This window comes from Lynx rufus, unplaced genomic scaffold (assembly GCF_022079265.1).
Source record: "Lynx rufus isolate CCGP_SWC_20201006 ecotype Redwood Valley unplaced genomic scaffold, mLynRuf1.p SCAF_1, whole genome shotgun sequence".
In the NCBI taxonomy this organism is placed as follows: domain Eukaryota; kingdom Metazoa; phylum Chordata; class Mammalia; order Carnivora; family Felidae; genus Lynx; species Lynx rufus.
This window is the reverse complement of record NW_025814823.1, coordinates 142,430,349-142,456,729: the sequence shown is the minus strand read 5'-3', so window position 1 is coordinate 142,456,729 and position 26,381 is coordinate 142,430,349. Positions and strand designations below refer to the sequence as shown.

The 26,381-nt window shown below is 37.1% G+C and overlaps 1 protein-coding gene across 1 annotated transcript in view; it reads right to left on the bottom strand.

Moving 5' to 3' along the window:
- The window catches only part of SCAMP1 (secretory carrier membrane protein 1), a 135,680-nt gene that overhangs the window by 100,516 nt on the left and 8,783 nt on the right, over positions 1–26,381 (bottom strand). The window contains exon 2 of the mRNA XM_047088372.1: positions 11,852–11,929. Within this exon, the coding sequence (XP_046944328.1) occupies positions 11,852–11,929 (78 nt within the window). The remainder of the gene's footprint in view (positions 1–11,851; positions 11,930–26,381) is intronic.

The following is a 26,381-nucleotide window of genomic DNA, read 5'->3' as shown; positions in this document are numbered from 1 at the left end:
TCTTAGCGTCTTTTTTTAAGTATATTTATTTATTTTGAGAGAGACTGAGAGAGAGAGCAAGTGGAGAAAGGGCAGAAAGAGAGGGGGACATAAGATCTGAAGCAGGCTATGTACTGACACAGCAGAGAGCCAGATGTGGGGCTCAAACACACAAACCATGAGATCATGATTTAAGCCAAAGTTGGACACTTAACCAACTGAGCCACCCAGGTGCCCCTCTTAGCAACTTTCAAATATGTATACAGTATCATTAACTATAGTCAACGTGCTATACATTATATCATCATGACTTATTTATAAATAACTGGACATTTGTACCTTCTGACTCTCTTCACCCATCTCACCCACTTCCCACCTTCCACCTCTGGCATCCACTTATCTGTTCTCCTTTTCTTTAAGACTGGTTTTGCTTTTGTTAAAGTTTCCACATATAAGGGAGATGACACAGTATTTGTCTTTCTCTGTCCGACTTATCTCATGTAGCATAATGCCCCCAAGATCCGTTCATATTGTCCTATTTGCCTGCTGTGTGTGGCTCTAGAGAACTCAACTGGAACCAACAGATAAAAATTATAGGAAAATATATTTTAGCTCAATAGCATTAAGAACATTATAACAATGATGGCAATTCAATGGCGGAGAAATTATTCTATAACATAATGAGCTGTCTGGAATAAAAATTACAAAGGCACTCCATTATTAAGAACTATAATTATTAAAATTTTATCATATATATTAATAATTAATAATTATTAATAGTCAGGGCACCTGGATGGTTCAGTCGGCTCAACCTCCAACTCTTGATCTCGCCTCAGGTCCCAATCTCGTGGTTCGTGGGCTGGAGCCCCACATTGGGCTCTGTGCTGACCCTTCAGAGACCGCTTGGCATTCTCTCTCTCTGCCCCACCCCTTCCCTTCAAGGCATTGGTACATGACTTCTCTTTCTCATGCACAAATAAACACATGTTAGCCTTTCTGGTTTTCTTCCACATTCTAAACACATTCTAAACCCCTTTGTTTTTTCCTGCTCTTTCTTTCCACCTGTGAGCCAGTAAAGTTCCTAAGTTTACTCAAGGTCTAAAGCAATGGCATTTTTTTTTATGTTTATTTATTTTTGAGAGGAAGCAAGAGAGAGAGAGAGAGAGCGTGCACGAGCAAGGGAGGGGCAAAGAGAGATAGGGACAGAGGACGCGAAGCAGGTTCTGCACTGACAGCTGAGAGCCTGATGTGGGGCTCAAACTTATGAACTTCGAGATCATGACCTGAGCCAAAGGCAGACACTTAACCAACTGAGCTACCCAGGCGCTCCTAAAGCAATGGTTCTTAATATCTTTATAGATCCCCTGCATCAGAAACCCCTGGTACTTACTGAAAATGCAGACTCTGGCTCTGCTGTAGACACATAGATTCAAAAACTCAGGGGGATGAGAAAGATTTGCATTTTTAAACAAGCTCCACAAGGTGAGTTTTAGACATCCTGAAATTTGAAAACTCTTCTCTAAGGCAACAAAGGTTAAGACATTGCCAAAAGAAACCTACAACTTTTGCGGCTTCCATTGACTTTTTCAGTCTCTGAGAAGACAAGAACTGACTGTGGTTATACTTAACACAGATTCTCTTGGGATGCCTAGGGGGCTCAGTCAGGATGCTCAGTGAGCCTAAGCATCCAACTTTGGCTCAGGTCATGATGTCACGGTTCATGGGTTCGGGCCCCACGTCAGACTCTGTGCTGACAGCTCCGAGCCTGGAGCCTGCTTCGGATTCTGTGTCTCCCTCTTTCTCTGCCCTTCCCCCACTCGTGCTCGGTCTCAAAATTAAATTAAAAACATCAATAAAAAATTTAACACAGAGTTTCTTGTTAAAAACAGTGGTGAAAATTATACACATTCATGTCAGACTCGGGACAAATAGAAATAATTTTATCACAATAGGTAACATTTTAAAACAAGGCATTTAAAGATTTGAATACTTGGGGGAAGAGATCCTCAATAAGAAGGAAGGAAGGAATATACAAGGATGAGAGTTTCAAAGCAGATAAAGTTACGTAAAAGAAGAGAGGTGTGGCCATACATATCTGTATATACATTGATCAAATATTTACTGATCAACTACAATGTCCAATAGTTACAGACACATAAGATACATTAATGAACAAAATAGGTAAACATCCCTACTCTCCTGGAGTTTACATGCTAGCAATGCAAGATGAACAATATACATAATAAACACATTATAAAGTATCTCAGCAGTAAATTTTATGGAACAAGAACAAAAAACAGGGTAAAGGTGTCACGAATAAAGGTTGAGTGGAGATTTAATTTTACAAAGGTGGTCAGGGAAGCCACCTGTGAGTAAACAATTAATGAAAGTTAAGAAGTCAACCTTGCAGGTATCTGGGGGAAGACCATCTCACACAGAAGGCATAGCAAACACAAAGTGAGCAGAATACCTGGCCTAGATGACAAAGACCAGTGTGCTGGATATAGGAATACATAAGGGAAAGAGTGTGAGGAGATAAAGAAGAGAGAGGTGTCAGGAACCAGACTGTAGGCTACTTTAAGGACTTTTGGTTTTACTCCAAAGAAAATTAAAAGCTAGGAAAGAGTTCTTAATAGGAGACTGAAATGATCAACCTTAAGGTATCATTCTGACTACTGAGTTGAAAATGAACTGAAACATGGCAAAAGTGGAAGGAGAGACAGTAGTTAGGAAAACAGCACTGCAGTAATCCAGGCAAAGGATGATCACAGCTCAAGCCAGGTGGTGGCTGTGAAGAAAAGGGATCAGATCTGGACAAATCATTAAGGGAGAGCCAACAGGATTTCCTGACGGAATGATGGGAGATAGAAGGAAATGCAAATAGTGAAATACCACCAAAGTTTTGGTCTAAGCAACTAATAGGACAGAGAGGAGAAAGACTGAAAATTAGCAGGTTTACATCTAAGGGACTCAGTTCAGTTTTCATCCCCCTAAATCTGCAACTTCTAAGACATTCAGGTAGACATGTCTAGTAGGCAGCTAAATATATGAATCTAGTTTTCAGAAGAGAAGTTTGCAATGGAGATGTAAATTTGGGAGTCATCAGCATGGAGACAGTACTTAAACCTATAAAACTGGATGAAATCACCATCTGAATGAGCACAGATGAAGAGAGAAGCAAAGCCTAATTCTAGGTGCCCTCCAATAATGCAGGTGAAGCAGCAAGGAAGAAGAGAAACCATCAAAGAAGACCGAGAAGGAAAAATTCAACTGCTCTGACAGCCAAATGAAGAAAATGTCCTAAGAATGAGATAGTGATCAACTATCAGCGTTGATGATTAAGGTTAAGACTGAAAATTTAGGGGCACCTGGGTGGTTCAGTTGAGCTCGTCTGACTCTTGATTTCGGCTCAGGTCATGATCTCGCAGTTTGTGAGTTCGAGCCCCACGTCAGGCTCTGTGCTGACAGCACGGGTCCTGCTTGGGATTCTCTCCCTCCATCTCTCTCTCTCTCTCTGTTCCTCAGCTTGTTTTCTCTCTCTCTTCCAATCTCAAAATAAATAAACATTTAAAAAAAAAAAAAAGACTGAAAATTTACCACTGGATTACCAATGTGGAAGTCATTGGCTACTCTGACAAGCGCATTTTGGTGGAGTTTTAGAAGCAAAACCCTCGTTGAAGTATCTTTCAGGAGAAAGGATGGAGAAAATAAAACAAGTACACAAATTCTTCACAGGACTTTTGCAGCAATGGGGAGCAGAGAAAGTTTTCCAAGGAAGGAGATGCCATAAACAGACTAGACAGGGAAATGAAATTAAGGTAAAGTTTTGTTACAGAGTTACAGTAACGAAGACAGTGTGCTACTGGAATAAGGACAGCCACAGAGACCAGAATAGAATCCAAAAATAAGCCCCTACATTTATTATCAACTGATTTTCAAACTGAGTGCCAAGACAATCCAATAGAAAAGAATAGTTTTTTCAACAAATAGTGCTGGAACAAGTGGATATCCAATGGAAAATAATGGGGTTGGAAAACTACATCAGAGCATACACAAAAATTAACTCAAAACCAATCATAAACCTAAATGTAAGCACTTAAAATGACACAATTCTTATACAAAACAGGTGAACATAAGAGAAGGAAAGCAAAAATGATATAAAAACAGAGAGAAGGACAAAACATAAGAGACTCTCAAACATGGAGAACAAACACAGTGTTACTGGAGGGGTTGTGGGAGGGGGGGATGGGCTAAATGCATAAGGAGCATTAAAGAAATCTACTCCTGAAATCATTGTTGCACTATATGCTAACTAACTTGTATGTAAACTAAAAAAAATAAATTAATTAATTAATTAAATAAAAATAAATAAAATAAAATGATACAATTCCTAGAAGAAAACATAGGAGTAATTATTTAGGACCGTAACTTTGATGATGGTTTCTTAGGACACCAAAAACAACCAAAGGAAAAAAAATAGACAAATGTGGCATCAAAATTTAAAACTTCTGGGGCGCCTGTGGGGCACCTGGGTGGCTCGGTCGGTTGAACGTCCGATGTCAGCTCAGGTCATGATCTCACGGTCGACTTCGAGCCCCGCAGCCAGCTCCGTGCTGACAGCTCAGAGCCTGGAGCCTGCTTCAGATTCTGTGTCTCTCTCTCTCTCTCTGCTCCTCCCCTGCTCGCACTCTCTTTCTCAAAAATGAATAAACATTATAAAAAAAAAAAAAAAAAAACTTCTGGGGCACCTGGGTGGCTCAGCTGGTTAAGTCACTGATTTTGGGTTGGGTCATGATCTCACGGTTTGTGAGTTCGAGCCCAGCATTAGGCTTGCTGCTGTCATTGCGGAGTCCACTTTGGATCCTCTGTCCACCCCCCACCCTGCTCACACTCTCCCAAAAATAAATAAAACATTTAAGTTTTTTTAATTTTTAAAAAATTTTAAAACTTCTATGCAAAGAACACTATCAATAAAGCAAAAAGACATCCCACAGAATGAGAGAAAATGTTTGTAAATCACATATTTGATAAGGGACTTATATCCAGACTATTTCACAAACTCTCACAATTTGATATTAAAAAGACAACCCATTTAAATACAGGAAAAAAATCTAGACATTTCTCCAAAGAAAATACACAAATAGTCAATAAACACATGAAAAAAATACGTGCACATCATTAGCCATCAGGGAAACACAAATTAAAATCACACGGAGAGATTACTTCATATCCACTAGGATGGCTACAAGCAAAAAGTCACAATAACCAGTGTTGGCAAGGATGTGGAGAAACTGGAACCCTCACACATTACAGATGAGAATGTAAATGGTACAGCCACTTTGGCAAACAAGTTGGTAGCTCCTCAATATGTTAAACACATTGTTACCATATGACCCTACAATTCCACTCCTAGATATATACACAAAAGGAAGGAAAACATACAGCCACACAAAAAGTAGTACACAAAAAAAGTTCGCAGCAGGCAAACATTGGGAACAACCTAACTGCCCATCAACTCATGAATGGCTAAATAAAATGTGGTATAAAAATCAAAAAAGGAAAGAAGAATAAAGTACTGATGATACATGACACCAACGTAGTTGAACCTTGAAAATATTATGCTAAGTAAAAGAAACAAGTCACAAAAGACCACATGCTGCATGATTCTGTTTACATGAAATGTCCAGAAAAGGCAAATATATAGTGACAGTAAATTAGAAGTCGCCTGGGGCTAGAGAGGAAAGTGCTATGTGAAGTGAATGCTGAAGCGTCCGACTTTTGGGGGTAGAACAAAAATATTCTGAAATTAGAATCTGACAATGGTTTTCAACTATGACTACACCAGAAAAGTTAATTATATATTTTAAATGGGCATATTAATTATATCTCAATAAAGCTCTTCAAGTAAATAAATATATGTCTTTTTCCCAGATGGGAGAAAACACATTTTTATGAAGATATGAATTATCCAGAAGGAAAAAACAATGTAAGAGAGGACATTTTAGCAAAGTTCTAAAGTGAGAGTGCATGGAATCCAGCACACAAGTAGAAGGAATGGAATCAAAGAGAAGCACAAATAGCTAGCTCATCTGTAAGTAACAGGCAGGCAGCGTATATGGGTATAAATGCTGGTAGGTAGGTAGATGCGGTGGTGGGGGTCTATGGACGTTCTCTACTGACTGCTTCGATTTTCTCAGTGAAAATAAGCAAGGTCATCACCTAAGAGGGCATGGGGAAGAGATTTTAAGGATGAGGAAAGAGGGGTGCCTGGGTGGCTCAGTCGGTTAAGTGTCTGGGTCTTCATTTCAGCTCAGGTCATGATCTCACAATTGAGGAGTTCAAGCCGCAACCAAGACAATTCTGTCAGCACAAAGTCTGCTTGGGATTCTCTCTCTCTCTGTCTTCCTTTATCAAAAATAAATAAACTTTTAAAAAAAAAAGGGATGACAAGAGAGGAAGATAAGAGTGGACAGTTATATGACTAGAATATTCAGTGCCATTTAGACCTGGTTAGTAACTGAAAATGAGACCCTATGGGATGCTTTCTCCAGTCATATTTAGCTGCTAGGGTAGGGGCAGAAAGTAGTAGCGAGAATTGGATTTAACCAACACTTGGGTTTTAGCCAAGAGATTATGTCAAAGTAAGGTAGAGAAGGGAAGACATGGGAATGATTATAAGGACTAAATGTGGAATTTAAGTGGAGAGGAGAGAAACTGGAGACAGGTAAGTAGATAGGCCACTGTATTATTTCACATGAGTACTTGAATTAGGACAGTTTAGTAGGAATGAAAAGAAGAGACAGGTACTATCTCCTGGAGATGTAAGTGACTGGATTTGGCAAATAGCAATAGGAAAAGACGTTATTTGAGCCAAAGAGAATGCAAATATTTCTAGCCAATGACACTGAGGATACAAAGCAATAGTTATCATTAAATGAGAATAGAAACAAAGAAGATTGGTTCCGCAAGAGACAGGTAATGAGCTGCAAGCAAGACAAGACAATGAGAAGCAAAGGAGAAAGGAAAAGATACGAAAAGAAACACACAGCAAGAGAAAATACAATTATTACAGTATAGAAAATCCTTCTGCAGTATTAAAGATAGGTAAACTACGGTGTACAATTATATTCAGTTAGTTCCTGAGCTAAGAGTTTCATCCATTTTCAAAAGAGAAACTAGTATTAGAAGCTATTTATCTCAACATCTTCCCATCTACTTCCACTGTTACATGTTAAAAAAAAAAAAAAAAAGCTGTCCAAAGAAGTTAAGTGGTTGCCTAAAGTCACCAATTAGTGGTAAGGCCTAGTTTAGAATCCAAGTGTTAAGAGTCTCAGTCTACCCACTGTCCAGAATTACCACAGAGGGAGTTATTACATAAACCAATTATCCATCTTCCTTATGCTCAAAAATGTAGGCATGCCAGGGATGCCTGGCTGCCTCAGTCAGTAGAGCATGCGACTCTTCATGTCTGGGCCATGATGAGTTCAAGCCCACATTGGCATAGAACTTACTTCAAAACCAAAAAAAAAAAAGAGGGGCGCCTAGGTGGCTCAGTTAGTTAAGCATCCGACTTCAGCTCAGGTCATGATCTTGCAGTTCGTGAGTTCCAGCCCATGTCAGGCTCTGTGCTGACAGCTCACAGTCTGGAACCTGCTTCAAATTCTGTGTCTCCCTCTCTTTCTCCCCCCCCCCCCCCACTCACTTGCTCTCTCCCTCTCTCTCTAAAAAATAAACATTAAAAAAAAATTTTTTTAAGATAACCTTTAAGAAAAAATGTAGGCATGCCCATACTTGGAATTTTCTTCTCTTGGTTCTTCCTTCTGCCAGAAGGTACAGATCCTGCTGTTTTATGTAACAGAAGTCATATATGGCAACAACTAGCAAAACAGAAAGGAAACGAAGCAATCTATCCCCGAAGGAAAGACAGTAAACTAGGCCCTGAGATATGTGACCAAGGATTTCTATCAGTAGCACCACACTTGCCCCCCACACACACACAGGTGTCCCTAATTCCTGTACTTAAATACCTACCAGAAGAAATTCTATTTAAAGCCATCAATGTCATTACCAGCTGTTGAAACCAGTGAGAATCAAGCTGCAGTAGGCATTTTGAACCATTACCTTATTTAAAAGGAAAGCATTCCCCATAAAGGCATACCAGTTCTCAATGATGAGCCAATTTTTCTAGTATTTTATGCATTAAGTTTTTAGAAGGTAGGCCAGGGAACCTACCCCACCAAGTTCAACATCATTTTCAGTAGGAAAATACATTTTGAGTTCAAACAAAAAATTATTTTCTATCTCATTTTTATAGCACATTTCAATTCAGACTAGCCAAATTTCAAGTGCTCAATAGCCTTCTATCCTACTGCCAGCATACTGGCCCTGTCAGTATTGTAATGTGTCTTGGGACAATTGCTTTCTCTGAATTTATAATATAAAGTGAATATGTAAATTATTGTTAAAATATTTAATTGTTGCCTTCATTAAATACCTTAGTTTGCATTCAAACACAAAACTAAATATAAAAAGAAACATAATTAAAAAACAAAAAACAGGGGCACCTGGGTGGCTCAGGTGATTAAGCATTGGACTTAGGCTCAGGTCATGATCTTGGGATCCCTGAGTTCCAGCCCCTCAGCCCCCATGTCAGGCTCTGTACTGACCACTCAGAGCCTGGAGCCTGCCTCACATTGCGTGTCTCCCTGTCTCTCTGCCCCTCTCCTGCTCACACTCTGTCTCTCTCTCTCTCAAAACTGAATAAATGTTAAAAAAAAAAATTTTCCCCCAAACAAAAAATCAAGACTTTCTAAATCTTATAGGTTACACATTCATTCTGCTAATGGATCTTCTCTCTTGACCTCATTTAATTCACCACACCCTTAGGAAACAATTTAGAAGCTTTATTTTCACAAATTTTTAAAAAAATAAATATAAATACTACCAATTAACAAAAGAGTATCTGGACCGAGTTCTAACATATCACGTAAATCAATTATCCAAATACATCTAATCTGTTTTGGAAAATAGTCACAACCATTAAAAAAAAAAAAGTTTCTGATACTGTACTTACAGAAAAACAAGGAATTTTTAATTTTTTCATTATTTCAACAATGTTTCCAACCATGTAAAAATTCAGTGGAAATGCATGTTAAAATAATTTACCTAATAATTTTCCCCGTTTCTGACACTTTATCACTGCTCATCAAATCTAAGAGTTGTTTTTTTTTTAAGTGGGACTTATCTTTATTTTTTTATTTTTCAAATTTGTATTTAAATTCTAGTTAGTTACCATGAGAAGTATTTCCTTTTTCTTTTTTTTTTTTTTTTTTTTTTAGAGATAGAGAAAGCATAAGTAGGGGAGAGGGAGGGAGGAAGCTAGAGAGACAGAGTGAGAGAGAATCTCAAGCAGGCTCCAGCCCCAGCAGTGAGCCCAATACAGGGCTGATCCCACAACCCTGGGTTCATGACTTGAGCCAAAATCAAGAGTTGGATGCTCAACCCACTGAGTCACCCAGGTGCCGCTGAAAAGTGTTCCATTTTAAATAGGCTTATATTTTAAATAGGTAGTGTTGCCTAGCTCTCCCTGAGACTATTCTAAGAAAACCTTTCCTTCACTGTAAAAACTCTACATTTCAAACTATAATTTACACGTTTATGTTTTATTTTTTCTGGATATGTCTTCATGTAACTGTTTTAAATTCCAATTAGGTGAAAAATTTTTCAGAGACCAGTAATGTACCTTCTATCCTTCCATCTATCTCTAAAGACAGAACTAGCAAAATGGAAAGGGCAAAAGCTGTATGGAAAAAAGTTGAGTTAGTTAAGCCAGTTCTGCCACTTACTATCTGGATGACCTGGGTCTCACATTCCTTATCAGTAAAATGGAAATTTAAAATGGCCATTTTGAATGTTATAGGAATTCAGTAATATAGGTAACACACATGGCACAAAGTAGGCAACTTGGTAAAGAGTACGAATACCACTGATATGAATAATCTAAAGCTGCTACTTTTTTTTTAAATTTTTTTTAAATGTTTATTTATTTTTGAGACAGGGAGAGACGGAGCATGAACAGGGGAGGGGCAGAGACAGAAGGAGACACAGAATCGGAAGCAGGCTCCAGGATGTGAGCTGTCAGCAGAGCCCGACGCGGGGCTCGAACCCACGGACCATGAGATCATGACCTGAGCAGAAGTCGGACGCTCAACCGACTGAGCCACCCAGGCGCCCCTAAAGCTGCTACTTTTAAAAAGCTTAATATACTTCTTGCTAGTAAAATCTTCCAAAAAATTGTATGAAAACTTCTTTTCATTCTTTACCAGCATATTTTAACAAGTCTTGTTCCCATTTCCACCCCCCAGAAATCATATTAAAAAGACTACATATGGTGGAATAAAATATACCACCTCTCTTCTTCTCTTTCAACTACAACCAAATGCACATACATTCACAGCACTAATTTACTATAGGGTTGAATCATTTTAAATTGCCATTTTTACATGTCCAAACTGGTCAACTTACTGGCTGTCTCAAATGGTTCAATCTGAAATTTACTCGTCCAGTGAACACTTTAGTAATCCCAGGCTGGACTGCAGTTGCTGCACATAAGCAATGTTAAATGAGAGCTTTGAAATAAAGTGGAACATGAAAGTTCATTCTTATTTTAATGCTTTTACTTTGTACAAAGCTCTTCTAGAACTAAAATGTTAATATAATAATACATCTTGAATGTATTTCTTTTTCTTAGTTTTTTTTTTTTAATGTTTATTCATTTTTGAGAGAGACAGAGCACGAGCAGGGGAGGAGCACAGACAAAGAGAGACAGAGACACAGAAACTGAAGCAGGCTCCAGGCTCTGAGCTGTCAGTACAGAGCACAACACAGGGCTCAAACTTACAGACTGCGAGATCATGACCTGAGCCCAAGTCAGAGACTTAACCGACTGACCCACGCAGGCACCCCAATCTTAAACATATTTCTAAGTAAAACCTGCAATATCTTATGCAATTATTCTGCAGACTATGGAAACACACATCAGGAAGAGATGATCAAGTAAGAATCATTATATTTATATGTAAATCCAAGCATACAACTGAAGAATTGCAAGATCTTCAACAGGATGACTAACATTTCAAAAGTCAACAGTGTCTAAAACAAGAGACCTCTTGAGTGTCAGAATTAAACTAAAGACTCAAAATACAGGAAACAAATTATCTGCCAGAGAAATTCTGGGGAAGAATTCTCAACAAAACCTATCTCAATAGTTCTCAAAACTGGTTCAGAATAAAATCACCATAACAGCTACAACAAAAAACACAAGTGCCCTAACTGTAAGAGTGTAGGGCCCTAATGAAAAGTGTAATAAACCTCCCCAGGTGCTTCTCATATGCATCCAGGGTGGAGAACCCTGTTTAGTATGGATTCTTTTTCATACCCCTACTTAAATTAAGACTAAATTTTGAGGAGAAAAACATGTTCCTAAGCCCAGTAAAGTTCCAGATAATTCTAGTCTACCAGAGAGTAGATTTTTTTTATTTTATAAGAAAACATCACCCCTACATTACCATGAAGACAACATTTATACCAAGGAACACTTCTCTCTCCTATTTAAAGTACTGTCGTAAGATTTTCTTATTAGAGGGATCATCAGCAATGCAGAACATAAAAGAAAATTTGTAGTATTCCACTAGGACCATTACTGATATTTCTTCCTGTTTAAAAAGATTTTTAACTTTCTAAATTATAAATAAAATACTAACAGTTTATTTTACACGAGTTTAACCAATCAACTAGAAATCATAATTGAAATATAATTCCTATTTAATTTCAATTTTAACATTCAAAACTAGTCCAATTAAGACAGTCTTACTGTTCTAGAATCCGAGAATGGATTATATTCATCAAGTCCTGGTGGAACATTTCTTGTCACTTGAGTAACTGATGGGTCCTGGAATAAAATTCAAAGGAGAATAAAAGATTACTTATCGTTTAAGGCACAATTTTGATATTTACAAAGCATTTATTCCATCTGTATTTCTGGTCACCCAGTGAAGCTAACAGGAAAATAAAAAGATTATCACATTTCCTCACTCTCATCCCAACAAGGTTGAAATTTATACCCTCAGCCCTCACACTCTCAATGAAAAAACTGGGTTAGATGCAAATCAGGTGCTGGCTATTATATAAAGAATGAAAATAGCTATGTGGAGGTGACTGCACAAGAGCACCTTAGCAAACCTTGGGTAAACCCACCATCCCTTCCTTTAGGTTCCACAGTTCCCATATTTTTAAAGTTATCTTCCATCAGTTTTCCCTACTGCAGATATAAGTACCACATTACAAGTCAATGTCATGTACAGGCAACATCTATAGCATTCAAGATTAAGCACCATTTACATGTTTTATTCTGCTCCAATATTTTCACTTGACTATAGTTTACTTTGTCCTGTTTCTTCTTTTCCAAATGTAATACATCACCACACTATCCCAACTTTTCAAATCTTTTCATGTTAGGCTTCCAAATAAGTCCCAAAATATTAGTTAATCTACTTCTCTTGTGAATTTAAGACACAAACATAATAAACATCTCAACAAAAACCAACTGCATAATTAATGTGAAAGGCATTTGCAAACTGTAATACAGCCCCATTGGCCTTTACATCCCTAATTCCAAACTTTGGCATGCATCAGAATCAACACAGATTGCTGCAACGGACCTCTAGAGTTCTGTGAAGGGGCCTGAGAATCTGTATTTCTAACAAGTTCCCAGATGATGCTACTTGCCGCTGGTTGGGGAACCACTGCTCTCTTGTCTATACTGTACTTTTTCCAATCCATCTTTCTCAACACAGTCATCAAAGTTACCTGTCAAAAAGGAAAAGCTGATCTTGTCATTCCCCTCCTCTATTCCTAATCCATTTCAGATTCTTTAGAGGCTGTCCACCAAGACAAAATATAAATTCCTCAAAATGAGATAAAAGACTTCTGACCATCTAACCTAGTCCCGAACTACCTTTCCAGCCAGACTCATCTATTCTCTCTGAAGGACCTTCCTCTTGCCAGGTCCTTCACTCCCCACCAAATCAAACAAGATATTGCATAAGGAGCCTTGAACTTGGCAAAAAGTGGTAAGGATAAATTAAAAGTATGGCACAGACAAAAAATTAAAAAACTATGCTTGTTCAACAATAAAAAAGGAAGGAGGGGATGAAATCACTCTATTTCCCAGGGTTGTCCTCCCAAGTTTACTCAAAAATGTGAGAAGCAGGAAGATTATCAAAAAAGAGTGTGTGCTTCAGGGAAAAACGTGAGAAAAAAGAAACATGAATATTTTAATCAAAATTTTCAGTTTGGCACTGCTGTGGTTACCTTAATTCAGAAGAGGGTTTAGGAGGGTGAGTGGCTGGTTCAGTCAGCGCAGCAAGCAACTTTTGATCTCAGAGTTCTGAGTATGAGCCCCACATTGGGTGTAAGGATTACTTAAAAAAGTCAAAAAAAATTTTTTGAAAAAAATGGGTTTAGGGTCAACAAGTGGAGACTTAGCAAATCCTAATGGTCCAGATGCAGTCTCGATGCATTCCCCTCATCCCTACCCACAAAACCAGGTGACCTGGGAATTCTCCACACCATACTCTTCCTTGGCATTGCTTCCTGTGGTTGAAATACTCTTCCAGGTTGGGTCAACCTAGCATTCTCCTCTTCCTTAAAGACTCAAAAAAAACACTTCACATGCTAACTAATAAAATCCCTGATACCCAAGTAAGTACAACATACACTTAGTGCTTTCTCAGAGCTTGGTATTCATCTCCATCATCATTTATTTCACTGAATCATGATGATCTTCATACAATTCCCTTTTCCCAAATTAGACTGTCACTTCTTTGCATACAAAAACCACAAATAGGTGTTTTTTTAATTTAATCATATGTGCCTGGTAATACTGTTTGAGTGATTATTACCACCCCCAAAGAGAAGAAAAAATCTACAGACTAATGCTTCAAGGCGCGCCTGGGTGGCTCAGTTGGTTGAGCGTCTGACTTCAGCTCACATCATGATCTCACAGTTCATGAGTTCAGGCCCCACATCGGGCTCTGTAATGACAGCTTCTGAGCTGTCTGAAGGACATCTGAAGGAGTCTGCTTCAGATTCTGTCTCCCTCTCTCTCTGCCCCTCCCCCACTCATGCTCTGTCTCTCTGCCTCTCCAAAATAAAGAAAATGAATTTTAAAAAAATTTTAAAGAGTAATGCTTCAGGATACAATCAACAGTAATAACCAAGAAACACTTTCTGAAAAAAAATGTGCATAAATATGAAGCTGGTTCAAAAATTTAAGTGAAAAAATATTTGATCTCACTCCTAAGAAAAATACTAATTAAAACTACCCTGCCCTAATCATTTTTCACCTATCAGAGTAGAAAAAATCTACAAGTCTGACATACTCTAATGACAAAGGTGTAAGAAAATAAGAATTCTCATATATTATTAACGGGTACAGAAATTGTTACAACCTCTAATGGAAGGACAGTTGGCAATAGCTGGCAAAATTACATCTACATTTTTACTCTGACCCATGATCTCACTTCTAGGAATTTATTCCAAAGGGCAAAATACTATTTGTAATAGCAAAACACCAGAAGCAACCTAAATGTCTACCAATAGAATAAAGTTGAATCAACTACGGGACATGGACATGAAAAGTACTATGCAGTTAAGTATTACACAGCTGTATAATAGTACAAGGAAATCTATATGCTGCTATGGAATGAATGAAAAAGTGCAAAACAATATAACTAAAATGTTGCCTCTTATTGAAAGAAAAAAATTAACATGTAAAACTAAGATGTTACCTCATATTTCAAGAAAAAAATTAATGTGTATGTGTTTACTTAAATTTTGAACAAGATGAAAAAACCAGGGCACCTGGCTGGCTCAGTCGGAAGAGCATGCAACTCTTCATCTCTGTGTCACTGAGTATGAGCGCCATGTTGGGTGGAGATTACTTAAGTAAATTAAACTTAAAAAAACTTTTTTTACATAAAAAACAAGTAAGTAAAATTTTACTTATTTAAATGCTTATTTGTATTTTTGAGAAAGAAAGAGAGTACAAGCAGGGGAAGGGCAGAGAGAGAGGGAGACAGAGGATCCAAAGCAAGCTCTGCGTGGACAGTAGCCAGCCCAATGTGGAGCTCGAACTCACAAACTGGGAGATCATGACCCAAGATGAAGTCAGACATTCAACTAACTGAACCACTCAGGTGCCCCAGTAAATAAAATTTATTAGTAAGATGAAGAAGCCAAAAGCTACTAATATGAATGATTATCAGCAGATGAAGAGTGATAAGAGACCATAGGCTTGGAAGCCAGACTTCGCTGAATGTACTTCGTTTTACAGTTTTTACTTTGGAACCAGGAAAATATTACATAATTAAAAAAAAAAAACAGGGGAAGTATAGAGTCAGAAAGATAGATCCTATTTAGCCAACATTCATGCCATCAATGTCATTCTTTCAATGCTAGAGGTACAAGGAGTCCAATGAGTCCCAACTCTCATTTTCTAAATACACATAGCCAATTATCAAGTGTCCTAAAATGCACAAATCCTACATAAGGTATAACTTAGCTCCAAAGAGACGAATGAAATCATTCTTCCAATTTTCTACTTTTAACTCCAATAATGAAAATGTACTTGGTTTTCTTCTAGATTCTAGAAGAGATTAAATCCAGGCTAAGTTAATTGGCAATTTAACAAAATCATTGTGTCAAGTTAACTGAGTTCACTTCTAGTTGGTCTGGAATTTCTCCTTAACATTAAGTATTAGGTGACAAAGCAGTAGAACATGTACCAGATTTGCCAAGATTTAGGAAGCTAAAGAACTATTACCTCTGAATTCTTAATTAACCTTTCAAATTAGTTTTAATAAATGTAGATAGTGTTATGGAAGTTGTAGTCTTCTGAAATAGAAGAAAACAACAGAGCTGAAGTTTTAATAATGAATAATCTTTTACAGCCTCTACGTGTCTAGCACTTATTACTTCCAATCCTTGTTATGATCCTCCCTGATGGATGGTACTATTCTATTTCTCAGAGAAAGAAGCTATGACTTTGAAAAAGGTCAAGAAACTTCCTGAAGGGCATTTAGTGTATATCTGAGAGAAAATATATGCTAAAAATAAAATTTACCACACCCACAACTTTATCAAGAAAGACACAGGTTGAGTTCATTGTTTATTAATGATTTCAAACCTTTGGCAGGAAAATGTGCTTTCTTTTCAACACAACAAAATCAAACTGTTTCAAGTGCTAACTTGGTTGCCTCTACTGCAGTGGTTGTCAAACTCAGTACAGACTGGAATCAACTGGAGGGCTTGTTAAAACCCAGATTACTGAACCCCATTCTAAATGTACCTTGATGTCTCAGATAGTGTCTGAGAATTTGCATTTCTAACAAGGAAAACAATCTGAGAGAGCCTCCTTTTACTGACTTAAAATAATATACTACACTTCTATGTTTTATTAACTTCCAAGAAGTGTAGACATTCTTTAGAATTTAAATATCCTATTTGGATCTGACTATCCATAAATATTAAATTACATAAATTTAGTTAAGCCAAGGCTATTCTACTAAACCCTCCACACACCATTTAACTTCATAGCCATATTTCATTAAAAATCAAGATGCATTATAAAAATGTTTTTCAACGAGAATAAGATTTCAAAACTAGCATAATTAGCTTTTTTATATCTTTAATTCAGATTTCTTTACCAAATCCTCTAAGGTAGTGTACCTTCATTATATTTCGAATGATTTCATCCACTATGCATTAAATTGGGCAGTTCTCCATCACTCCACACGTAACCTCTCAGGAAGATTCTAATGTGGCAGAAAGTACGTTCACCTTCAGCTAGATTCTTGAGAATCAACCTCAGTATCCTGCTTATTCTTTGTACCATTCTCAAGCTAAATCGTCTAACATGAAAATAGCCTACATGGATGACTCTGTATAACCATATATTATGTATCCACTTATTATATCTGCTAACACTTAACAGGTTTGAGTTTCAAGATTAACGTTCAAAATTTCACGTATCTTAGGTACTTGTTCTGTAACAGAGTACTTGTCTAGGATTTAGAAACTCCTGGCAATGACTAGACTCTGTGAACTTATGCAAGACACCTAAACTGCCAATTTTCTTATCTGTAAAATAGGGGAAATTTTTGATAGATGATTGTCCTGATCAGTCACAGCTCTGAAATGTTAGGCTATATATTTTTAAGTCTTTACCATCTGGAAAGCTGACTGCCTGTATTCAAATCCGAGTTCCGCTAATGAAAAGCTATAAACTTTCAACAAGGCGATTCATATTTCAATGTGACTCAGTTCCTTCATCAGTAAAACATATCTGTAGCTCATGAACTACTATATATAAAATGTTTAATACTGTTCCTGTACATGGAAAATACTGATAGCTAAGATTGTTATCATTACCACTACCAATAAGTAAGGAAGAAACAAGCTTTCTGTTTATGATTAACGGAGATATTAAGAATGCATAGCAAATCATATATAACGAATAGGCCAAAAAACACCTACAGCTGCCTTCTGAGGAAAGCAACCAGACATTCTTTGCCCAACCTTTGTGTCAAGTAACCCTGTTATCTTCACTATGTGTTAAAGGATGAAGAATTGGCCTCTGTTACAATTTTTAGAATTGGACATGAGGAAGTCTGGTAGACCCCAACAGAAGTGACTCTAATTGGATAATGCTAATCAATTAGATCTTATATCTTGAGCTACTTGAAGAGGAGACATTATGATTGGTAATTACAAGCAGAAGAGGCTGACACTAGTCATGGCAGAAAGACAAACAGAAGCTAATAAGAAGATGACCAGAAAAGGGAGCAGCGGGTACAAAATATGAGGGGAAAGACAATTACCAAGGTTGCTAATGTGTCACCAAAGCAAAAAGAGGGCCAACAGAGTTGTTACTGCTATTCTGGTTGGTGAGGAATGACTTGGTGTTACAGGAGTTTTCACTGTCAAGAAGATCCTCAGAGAAGAATGAGAGAAGCACAAGAGGGCAAAGAAGTTAGCAGAGATCAGTCCCCTAACCTTCACTTGAACCAGTACAGCACAATTTTATCTGTTTTATAAATATTGATTTCACATGAAAATGACTTACTGCTTAATGGGTGAGAGGTGAAGGGCAGGGGGGCGATTTGAGGAAACACATTTTTAGCTCCCAGAGACCATTTCATTACAATTGCAAAGATGGACTGTGTTGGGCTACCTTCCCTCCCACAAAAATTTACAATAAAGCCCCATCACCTGAGGTAACCTGACACATCTCCATGATTTAAAACGAGAACAGGTAGAATCAGTGTTCTCTGTCATTTTGGGTTCCATTAAAATGATGTAAATACAGGGGCGCCTGGGTGGCGCAGTCGGTTAAGCGTCCGACTTCAGCCAGGTCACGATCTCGCGCTCCGTGAGTTCGAGCCCCGCGTCGGGCTCTGGGCTGATGGCTCAGAGCCTGGAGCCTGTTTCCCATTCTGTGTCTCCCTCTCTCTCTGGCCCTCCCCCGTTCATGCTCTGTCTCTCTCTCTGTCCCAAAAATAAATAAACGTTGAAAAAAAAAAATGATGTAAATACAGTTTACTGCCATTAACTAAATTTAAATAAAATCTGGTGTAAGAGAGTTTTTTTAAGTATAAACATTTATTGATTACTAGTATACATGGCTCTTGAAATGTTTACTAATCCAAAGTGAAATATGCTGGAAGTGTAAAACACAGCATGTTTCTGATTTCAAAGATTTATCACAAAACAACATAAATATAGGTCATTAATAACTTTTACAGTAATGGTGTTAAAAAGGTATTTTGTATATAAGGAGTAAAATAAAATATTAAAATTAGTTTCTTCTGTTTTTTCCATATGGCTACTAGATAATTTTTTAAAGTTTATTTATTTTGAGAGAGAGAGAGAGAGAGAGAGAGAATCCCAAGCAGACTGCATGATTTCAGCACAGAACCCCATGTGGGGCTCAATCCCATGAACCGAGAGATCATGACTCGAGCAGAAATCAAGAGTCAGATGCTTAACCAAATGAGCCACCCAGGCACCCCTAGCTAATTTTAAATTACAATGTGGCACAATTTTTATTTCCACTAGACAGGTCTGATTGAAGCCTAACAATGTATTCAAGACTGGCTTATAATTTCACTTTCATCCATTTGTGCAAATTCAATTGCTTCAGCCAAAGGGAAAATAAGAAACTGAGACCTAAAGCTAAATTTCTCCTGTTTTTCAAAATTGCAAAAGACGACAAAAGACCTGATCAGAAAGCTTCCCAATCCAATGTTTTCATATAACATAGTAATAGACTTTTACTACATTTTTTCACTTACCTCATGCCTTTTTTCATGATACAGCAGAACACACTAATTTGAATATTAAGAACATTTAGAAGAAAATGCACATTTTTAATTCTATCAGGCATGTCTATGAGAAACTTAGGTAGGCTAAAGCAAAGACAGATTCAAGGAAAGAAAGAGAATTCATCTATTTTAGCACAACAGTGCACTCTTTAATTATGTCATATAATTCTCAGAACAACCCTATGACTTAACTTCTGTATCCTTTCTTTCACTGCTGAGAATACTAGCTCACAAATCTTTAATGTCTTTTGCCCAAAGTCATAGAGCTAATAAGTGACATGGTAGGATTCAAATTCAAATCTGACCCCAAAGATTGAGTTCTTAGAAGAAAATGTAATAAAGAATACAAATTTATGTTTAAAACAGTAACTCCTCTAAAGAAAAAGACTGAATTAAACATGGCATTGCTCCAGCAAAACTTAATTAAAATACTCTTCAAGAACTCTGCTTAATCCAATCAATATTATACACTAGACTAGGAAACCTGATTAAACAAGTCCCAAGCTAGAGGCTAGGAGAGGCCCTACCTTCATAGAGTTATATATTTTTTTCCTACTTGATACGTCTCAGAGCTACTATAATCATATGAGTTTAACAAATACTGAGAATTTCACTTACCTAGAGAATTACTAGTTTCTAAATGTCTCAATTATTTAAAAAAAAAGGAACTATAAGAAGCCATTAAAAATCTGAGCTAGACTCTGAAACATGTATTTAGCAAATTTTTTATAAGAGATCGAAAGAAGTGCTTAATAATTACTAGGAATTATTCAATAAATCATGACTTTTAAAAACTGGTTCTCATTATCGTTACAAGTCATGACAGTCTTACTCAAACCTAAAACCAACTCCCAAACTAATTTCGTGAACCCAGATCAGTACTTAGCATATTACAACAACTGAAGCAATCACACCTTAGCAGATTTAATGAGATACCACTTCACATCTACTAGAATGGCTACAAACTAGAAGACAGGTAAGTGTTGGCAAGGGTAGGAAAAAAAAAGACTGATCTGCTCGTGGGAATATAAAATGGTACAGCCATTGTGGAAGTTAACAAATGACCTAACAGTTCCACTCCTAGGTATATATCCAAGGGAATGAAGGCATGTGTCCACACAAAAATCTGTACACAAATATTCATAGCAGCACTATTCCCAAGAGCCAAAAAGTGGAAATAACCCACATTTTTATCAAATGATATACAAATAAAATGTATATCCATGAATTAAAATTGTTATTTGGTAATACAACCACATGAAGTCCTGATACATGCTATAGTATGGACGAACCTTGAATACATTACACTATGTGAAAGGTGTCAATCATCAAAGACTATGTATTGCATGATTCCACTTGTATGAAATGCCCAGAAAGCATATTAGTGGCTGCCTAGGGCTAGAGGAGTTGGGAGGAAATAGGGAATGAGTGCTAAATGAAGAATGACAGCTAATAGGTTTCTTTTTGGGGTGATGGGAAGTTTCTAAAATTGATAGTGATGACTGCACAACTGCAAATATACTAAAAATCACTATATTATACACTTTAAGTTGGTAAACTGCAGTATTATGAATTACTGTACGTCTCAAAGCTTTTTTTTTTTAATGTTTATTTATTTTTGAGACAGAACACATATCTGTCACAAGCAGGGGAGGCAGAGAAGGAAGTCAACACAGAATTTGAAGTAGGCTCTAGGCTCTGGGCTGTCAGAGCAGGGCTCAGACTCAGGAGCTGTGAGATCATGACCTGAGCCAAAGTCAGACACTAAATGACTGAGCTACCCAGGCACCCCATCAAAGCTGTTTTTTAAAAAGATAATCCAATGTAGTATTTCTTGGAAGAAATGTTGCCAACCAGCCATAAATATCTAAGTCTTCAAAATCTAAATACCACATCACTCATTAGAGAGAAATACTCATTACGAAAGAAGTAAGGAGGAATGGGGCAGATATGAGGGGAAAGACAATTACCAAGGTTGCTAATGTGTCACCAAAGCAAAAAGAGGGCCAACAGAGTTGTTACTGCTATTCTGGTTGGTGAGGAATATCTGATAGTATTAGCTATCAGGGACCATAATGACACCAGAGTTTATTATACTGAATCACCAAAAGTTCTTCTGATATTTGAGAAACTGGATAGCTAATAGAGCTATGTTCCCCAACATTAACACACTTAAGCCTAGAGATACAAAAGGAAAAAGGGTAATAATGAAGAACAGGAAAATAATTGGTCATATGTCTGTCAACTGACCTGCAAGTTCAATCACCTTGGACCCCTAATGAAAAAGCCACTGAATTGATACTCTAGGGATCAGAAAACAGCAGAGTCTTGCCACATAAATGTCCCTCCATTTTCACTCAACTGTCAAGATATTTTTGTGCAGAAGTTTGTTGTATCATACACAGTTCTCCACCCAGATTAATGGGTTTTCGGTCATTCTCCCTTAACACATTAAATACGGCAATTACCAGAGCAATTACCACTAAACGTGACAACCAGAGACCTATGAACAAATTCTAGAAGGCCTTAGTTTTTTTCTCATGTTATAAGCAGTCACCTTTTAATGTTTGTTTATTTTTGAAGGAGAAAGAGCATGAGCCAGGGAGGGGCAGAGAGAAAGAGGGAGACACAGACCCAAAGAGGGCTCCAAGCTCTGAGCTGTAAGCACAGAGTCCCACGCAGGGCTCAAACTCACCAGCCATGAGATCATGCATGACCTGAACCGAAGACAGACGCTTAAACGACTGAGCCACCCAGGCACCCCTTAAGCAGTCAACTTTTAAAAGGAGTTTTTCTATCTGAGAGTAAATGTATCTTTGAACACTTTCTTGTGAAACAACATCTGGTGAAATATCCTACTCTTGTTAACCTGGTGGCTAAACTCCCCAGGTCAGTACTTAAAATCAAAGCACCACCAAATCCAGAAATTCTGTACAACAATTTCCCGGGGTCGGGGCGAGGGGCAGGGCTGAGGGTGGGGGGGATGTTCAGAATTCCAATGGTGACATCAAGGATTCATCTCCTGGTAGTTTCCCATGAGTCTGAAAAGTAATCATAAAATTTAAAAACTATTAAACTCTAATGTGTTTTTTTTATATACCAGATGTCCTTTCCAACAATTGTCAACATTAAACAACCAAGGGCACAACCTTCCAACATTTAAAAAAACTTACATCATAAAAATACAATGCGCTTTCCTTATTACCCTCAGTTCAAGATGTGATCTAGAACAGCTTCTAAAATCCCTAAGCTTTGTAAGACAACCAGTAATTTGTATGTTTTGTTTTTGTTACTATTTCTGTTAACACTAAAAACTTTAAAAGTTAATAAAAATTAGAGTCTGAGAAAATATAGGCAATTTAGGGATAAAATAAAGAATAATCATATGTTGTAACCAAAGATAATCTTGCACCATTATTTCCTTTATCTGTTATTTTAAGAGCTTCCCATCTTTGCCTTGATTCAAAAGAAAAATTCCTTTAAGAAATATAAAAAAACAACAAATTGTAATGGCAGAAAAATTCAGTAATTTGCCTAAGGTCACTCACATAGGAGGGAGAGAAGCAAACCTAGACAGCCTGATACCAGAGCCACCCTTTTACCTACTCCTCGCTACAATTACAGACAAACCTCTGCAAACTTCATTTAATCCTTCCTCTAACCTCCCTACCACCAGGCTAGGAGCACAGAAATGCCTGTCTGTAATATATATAGTTCATAAAACGTTTTCTTATAAATTCCATGATAAATGGTGATTAAGTTCCCCTGAGACTCAAATACAAACATTTCCATTAAAAAAATTTTTTTAATCAGATAGAAAAAAATATGTGATACATTTCTTTTAACCTTGGGGAATACGTTAATTTGCATTTTTACAATATGCCAATGACTTGTAAGCAATTCACTAAAATTTATGACTATTTGAGATGCCAAAAATTAAGCATGCTAGGCCATAAATAAAACCACAAGACAGACTTAATCAACCTGCAACAAGCATCAACACCTTCAGGAAAATTGCGAATGGTGGTAAAACTGTGCTAGAATACCATCCCCTGGCCATCACTGGCCAATATTCCTGATGCTCTTTTCCTCCCACTTTCATTTTTCACCACTTTCTATACGTATTCCAGTATTCCAAATCACCACCTGAGCATTCTAACCACTACTGGAAGATTCCCATCAGTAAAACCACTACCAATAGCTTGTATCCAACTCTGCCACTTGGAGAAAGTGGAAACTTCCAGTATTTTTGTATACATTGTCTCTACTATATGCACTGTTTTGACTGTGTTTGTGAAGCACAAATTTTTAATAGCTATATATACTAAATCACTTGCATTTAAATGTCTGATTTCTTCTTCTATTATCAAGTCAAAGTTATCAGTGTATAACTATGCTAATCCTTTCTTTCCAGTTTGATCTCACCAGTACTCAAACAAAATGCACTTTATCATATGCATTCATTGCTTTATTAAAGAGATTCTAATATTTTTGCTTATCTGCAAAAATATATTCAGTAATTCACCTATAATCTGTAAAATAAATGGAAGTTTCTTTTAAGGAAAAGTATCAAGTTAGTCATATTGATAATGTGTTCATAACTGCATTCTAAAAACAAGTATAAAACTCATTATTACATTTTTATAAAAATGTACTGATGCAAGCACAGACATAAGCAATTGCAACACTAGCCGTGGCAATTATGGAAACCAGGCAAGCTAATATGCATACTCTAGGGATACTCAGCTTGGGAGCCATTTGCATGAAAGAGAAGGGCTTTTTAGATAAAATATATTTCTTTTGCAAGAACAAAGATTAAGAAAAAATACAGAGATTTTTGAAGAGGGTGCCAAGATCATTCCATGGGAAAAGAACAGTCTGTTCAACAAATGGTATTGGAACAAGTGGATATCCACATTCAAAAGAACTGAGTTCGATCTTACCTCACACTATATACAAAAATTAACTCAAAATGAATCACAAACCTAAATGTAAGAGCTAAAACTATAAACACCTTAGAAGAAAACATACAGACAAAGCTTCATTACCTCTGATTTGGCAAAGGATTCTTAGATATAATATCAAAACAAAAGATACAAAATAAAGATAATTTGGACTTAATAAAAATTTATTAACTTTTGTGCTTTGAAGGACATTAACAAGAAAGTAAAAAGACAACTGACAAAAAGAAAGTATTTATAAATCACATAGAGTTGACTGTGAACACCACTGGGAGTTAGGGGGGCTGCCCCCCTCTCCCCGCCACCAGGGCAATAGAAAATCAGCATATAACTTTTTTTTTTAATGTTTATTTATTTTTGAGACAGAGAAAGACAGAGCATGAAGAGGGGAGGGTCAGAGAGAGAGATACAGAATCTGAAACAGGCTCCGGGCTCCGAGCTGTAAGCACAGAGCCCGATGCGGGGCTCGAACTCACAGACGGCGAGATCATGACCTGGGCTGAAGTCGGACGCTCAACCGACTGAGCCACCTAGGAGCCCCAAGCATGTAACTTTTGACTCCAAAAACTAACAGCCTACTGTTGCCCAGAAGCCCTACTAGTAATAGTCAACTGATACACATTTTGTGCATTATATGCATTATATATTATATTCTTAAAGCTAGAGAAAAGAAAACGTTATTACAAAAATTATAACAAGAAAACATTTATGGTAGCATGCTATATTTATTGAAAATGCACATGTAAGTGAACCCATGTAATTCAAACATGTGTTCTTCCAGGGTCAATTGTACTTGGATAAAAGATTTGTATCCAGAATATATAAAAAGCTCTTATAATTCAATAATAAAAAAGACAACCCAATTCAAAAATAGGCAAAGGACCTGAATAGATATTTCTCCAAACATACACAAATGGCCAAAAAGCACATAAAAATATGCTTGACACCATACAGCCATCAGAGGAATGCAAATCAAAACCACACTAAGATACTCCAAACCCACTAGGATGGCTAGAATCATAAATAGATAATAACAAGTGTTGACAAGAATGGAGATAAAGCAAATCTCTCATACGCTACTGGTTCCAATATAAAATGGGGCAGCCAATTTGGAAAACAGTCTAGCGATTCCTCAAATGATTGCACATAATTATTATATGACCCAGCAACCCCACTTCTGGTAAATACTCGAAAGAATTTAAAACTAGTGTTCAAACAAAAACTTGTGCACAAATGTTTACAGAAGCATTATTCACAACAGTCAAACGGTCCCTAATTACCCAAATTCCCATCAAATGATGAACTGGCATTACTAATTCTTAAAAGCACCCAAAGCCAAATACCAGAGAGATTACTGGATTGCTCTCTTCATACAGGTTCATACACAAGGTAGTGTAGAGTTCATACACAATTCTTACTGGCAGTTCTTACACAAGGAAGGGGGCTCCAACACTTGTCTACAATGTGAAGACAAAAGCTACTGGACAGTATAGGCTGTCTCAGTAGGAACAAATGAAACAGAAGAAAAGTGCTACGGAGATCTGGTATAGTCAAATCCAACCAACCTCCACACATCATCTTTTATTTCCCTCACCTATCTTAAGTTGGAAAATTTCTCCCTTGTGATTTAATGACATCTCCTTGTATTTGGATTTTCATTACTCTATCACCAAAAACTAGATACAGGTTTAATTAAATCATGTAGACCTGTATTCTATCACTTAGATCTGTACTTTATCTAAATACAGGCTTAATTCTATCATGGTTTTGCCAAGAAAATGTTACTTCCCAATTATCTTTTGGCAATTCTGGTTGAAAGAAAAAGACTCAAGTCATCTCAAATGCTGGGGGAGGAAAGGCTATTTTAAACACACATAAAGAAGGATGCCAAGTTTCAGAGACTGGAATTCTTCAAAATGTAGCTACATCTCTTAAAGTTCAAGAGCAACTGTATTAAGAAACAGGAATTATAGAAAATGACCCTCAGAAGCCCTAGTTA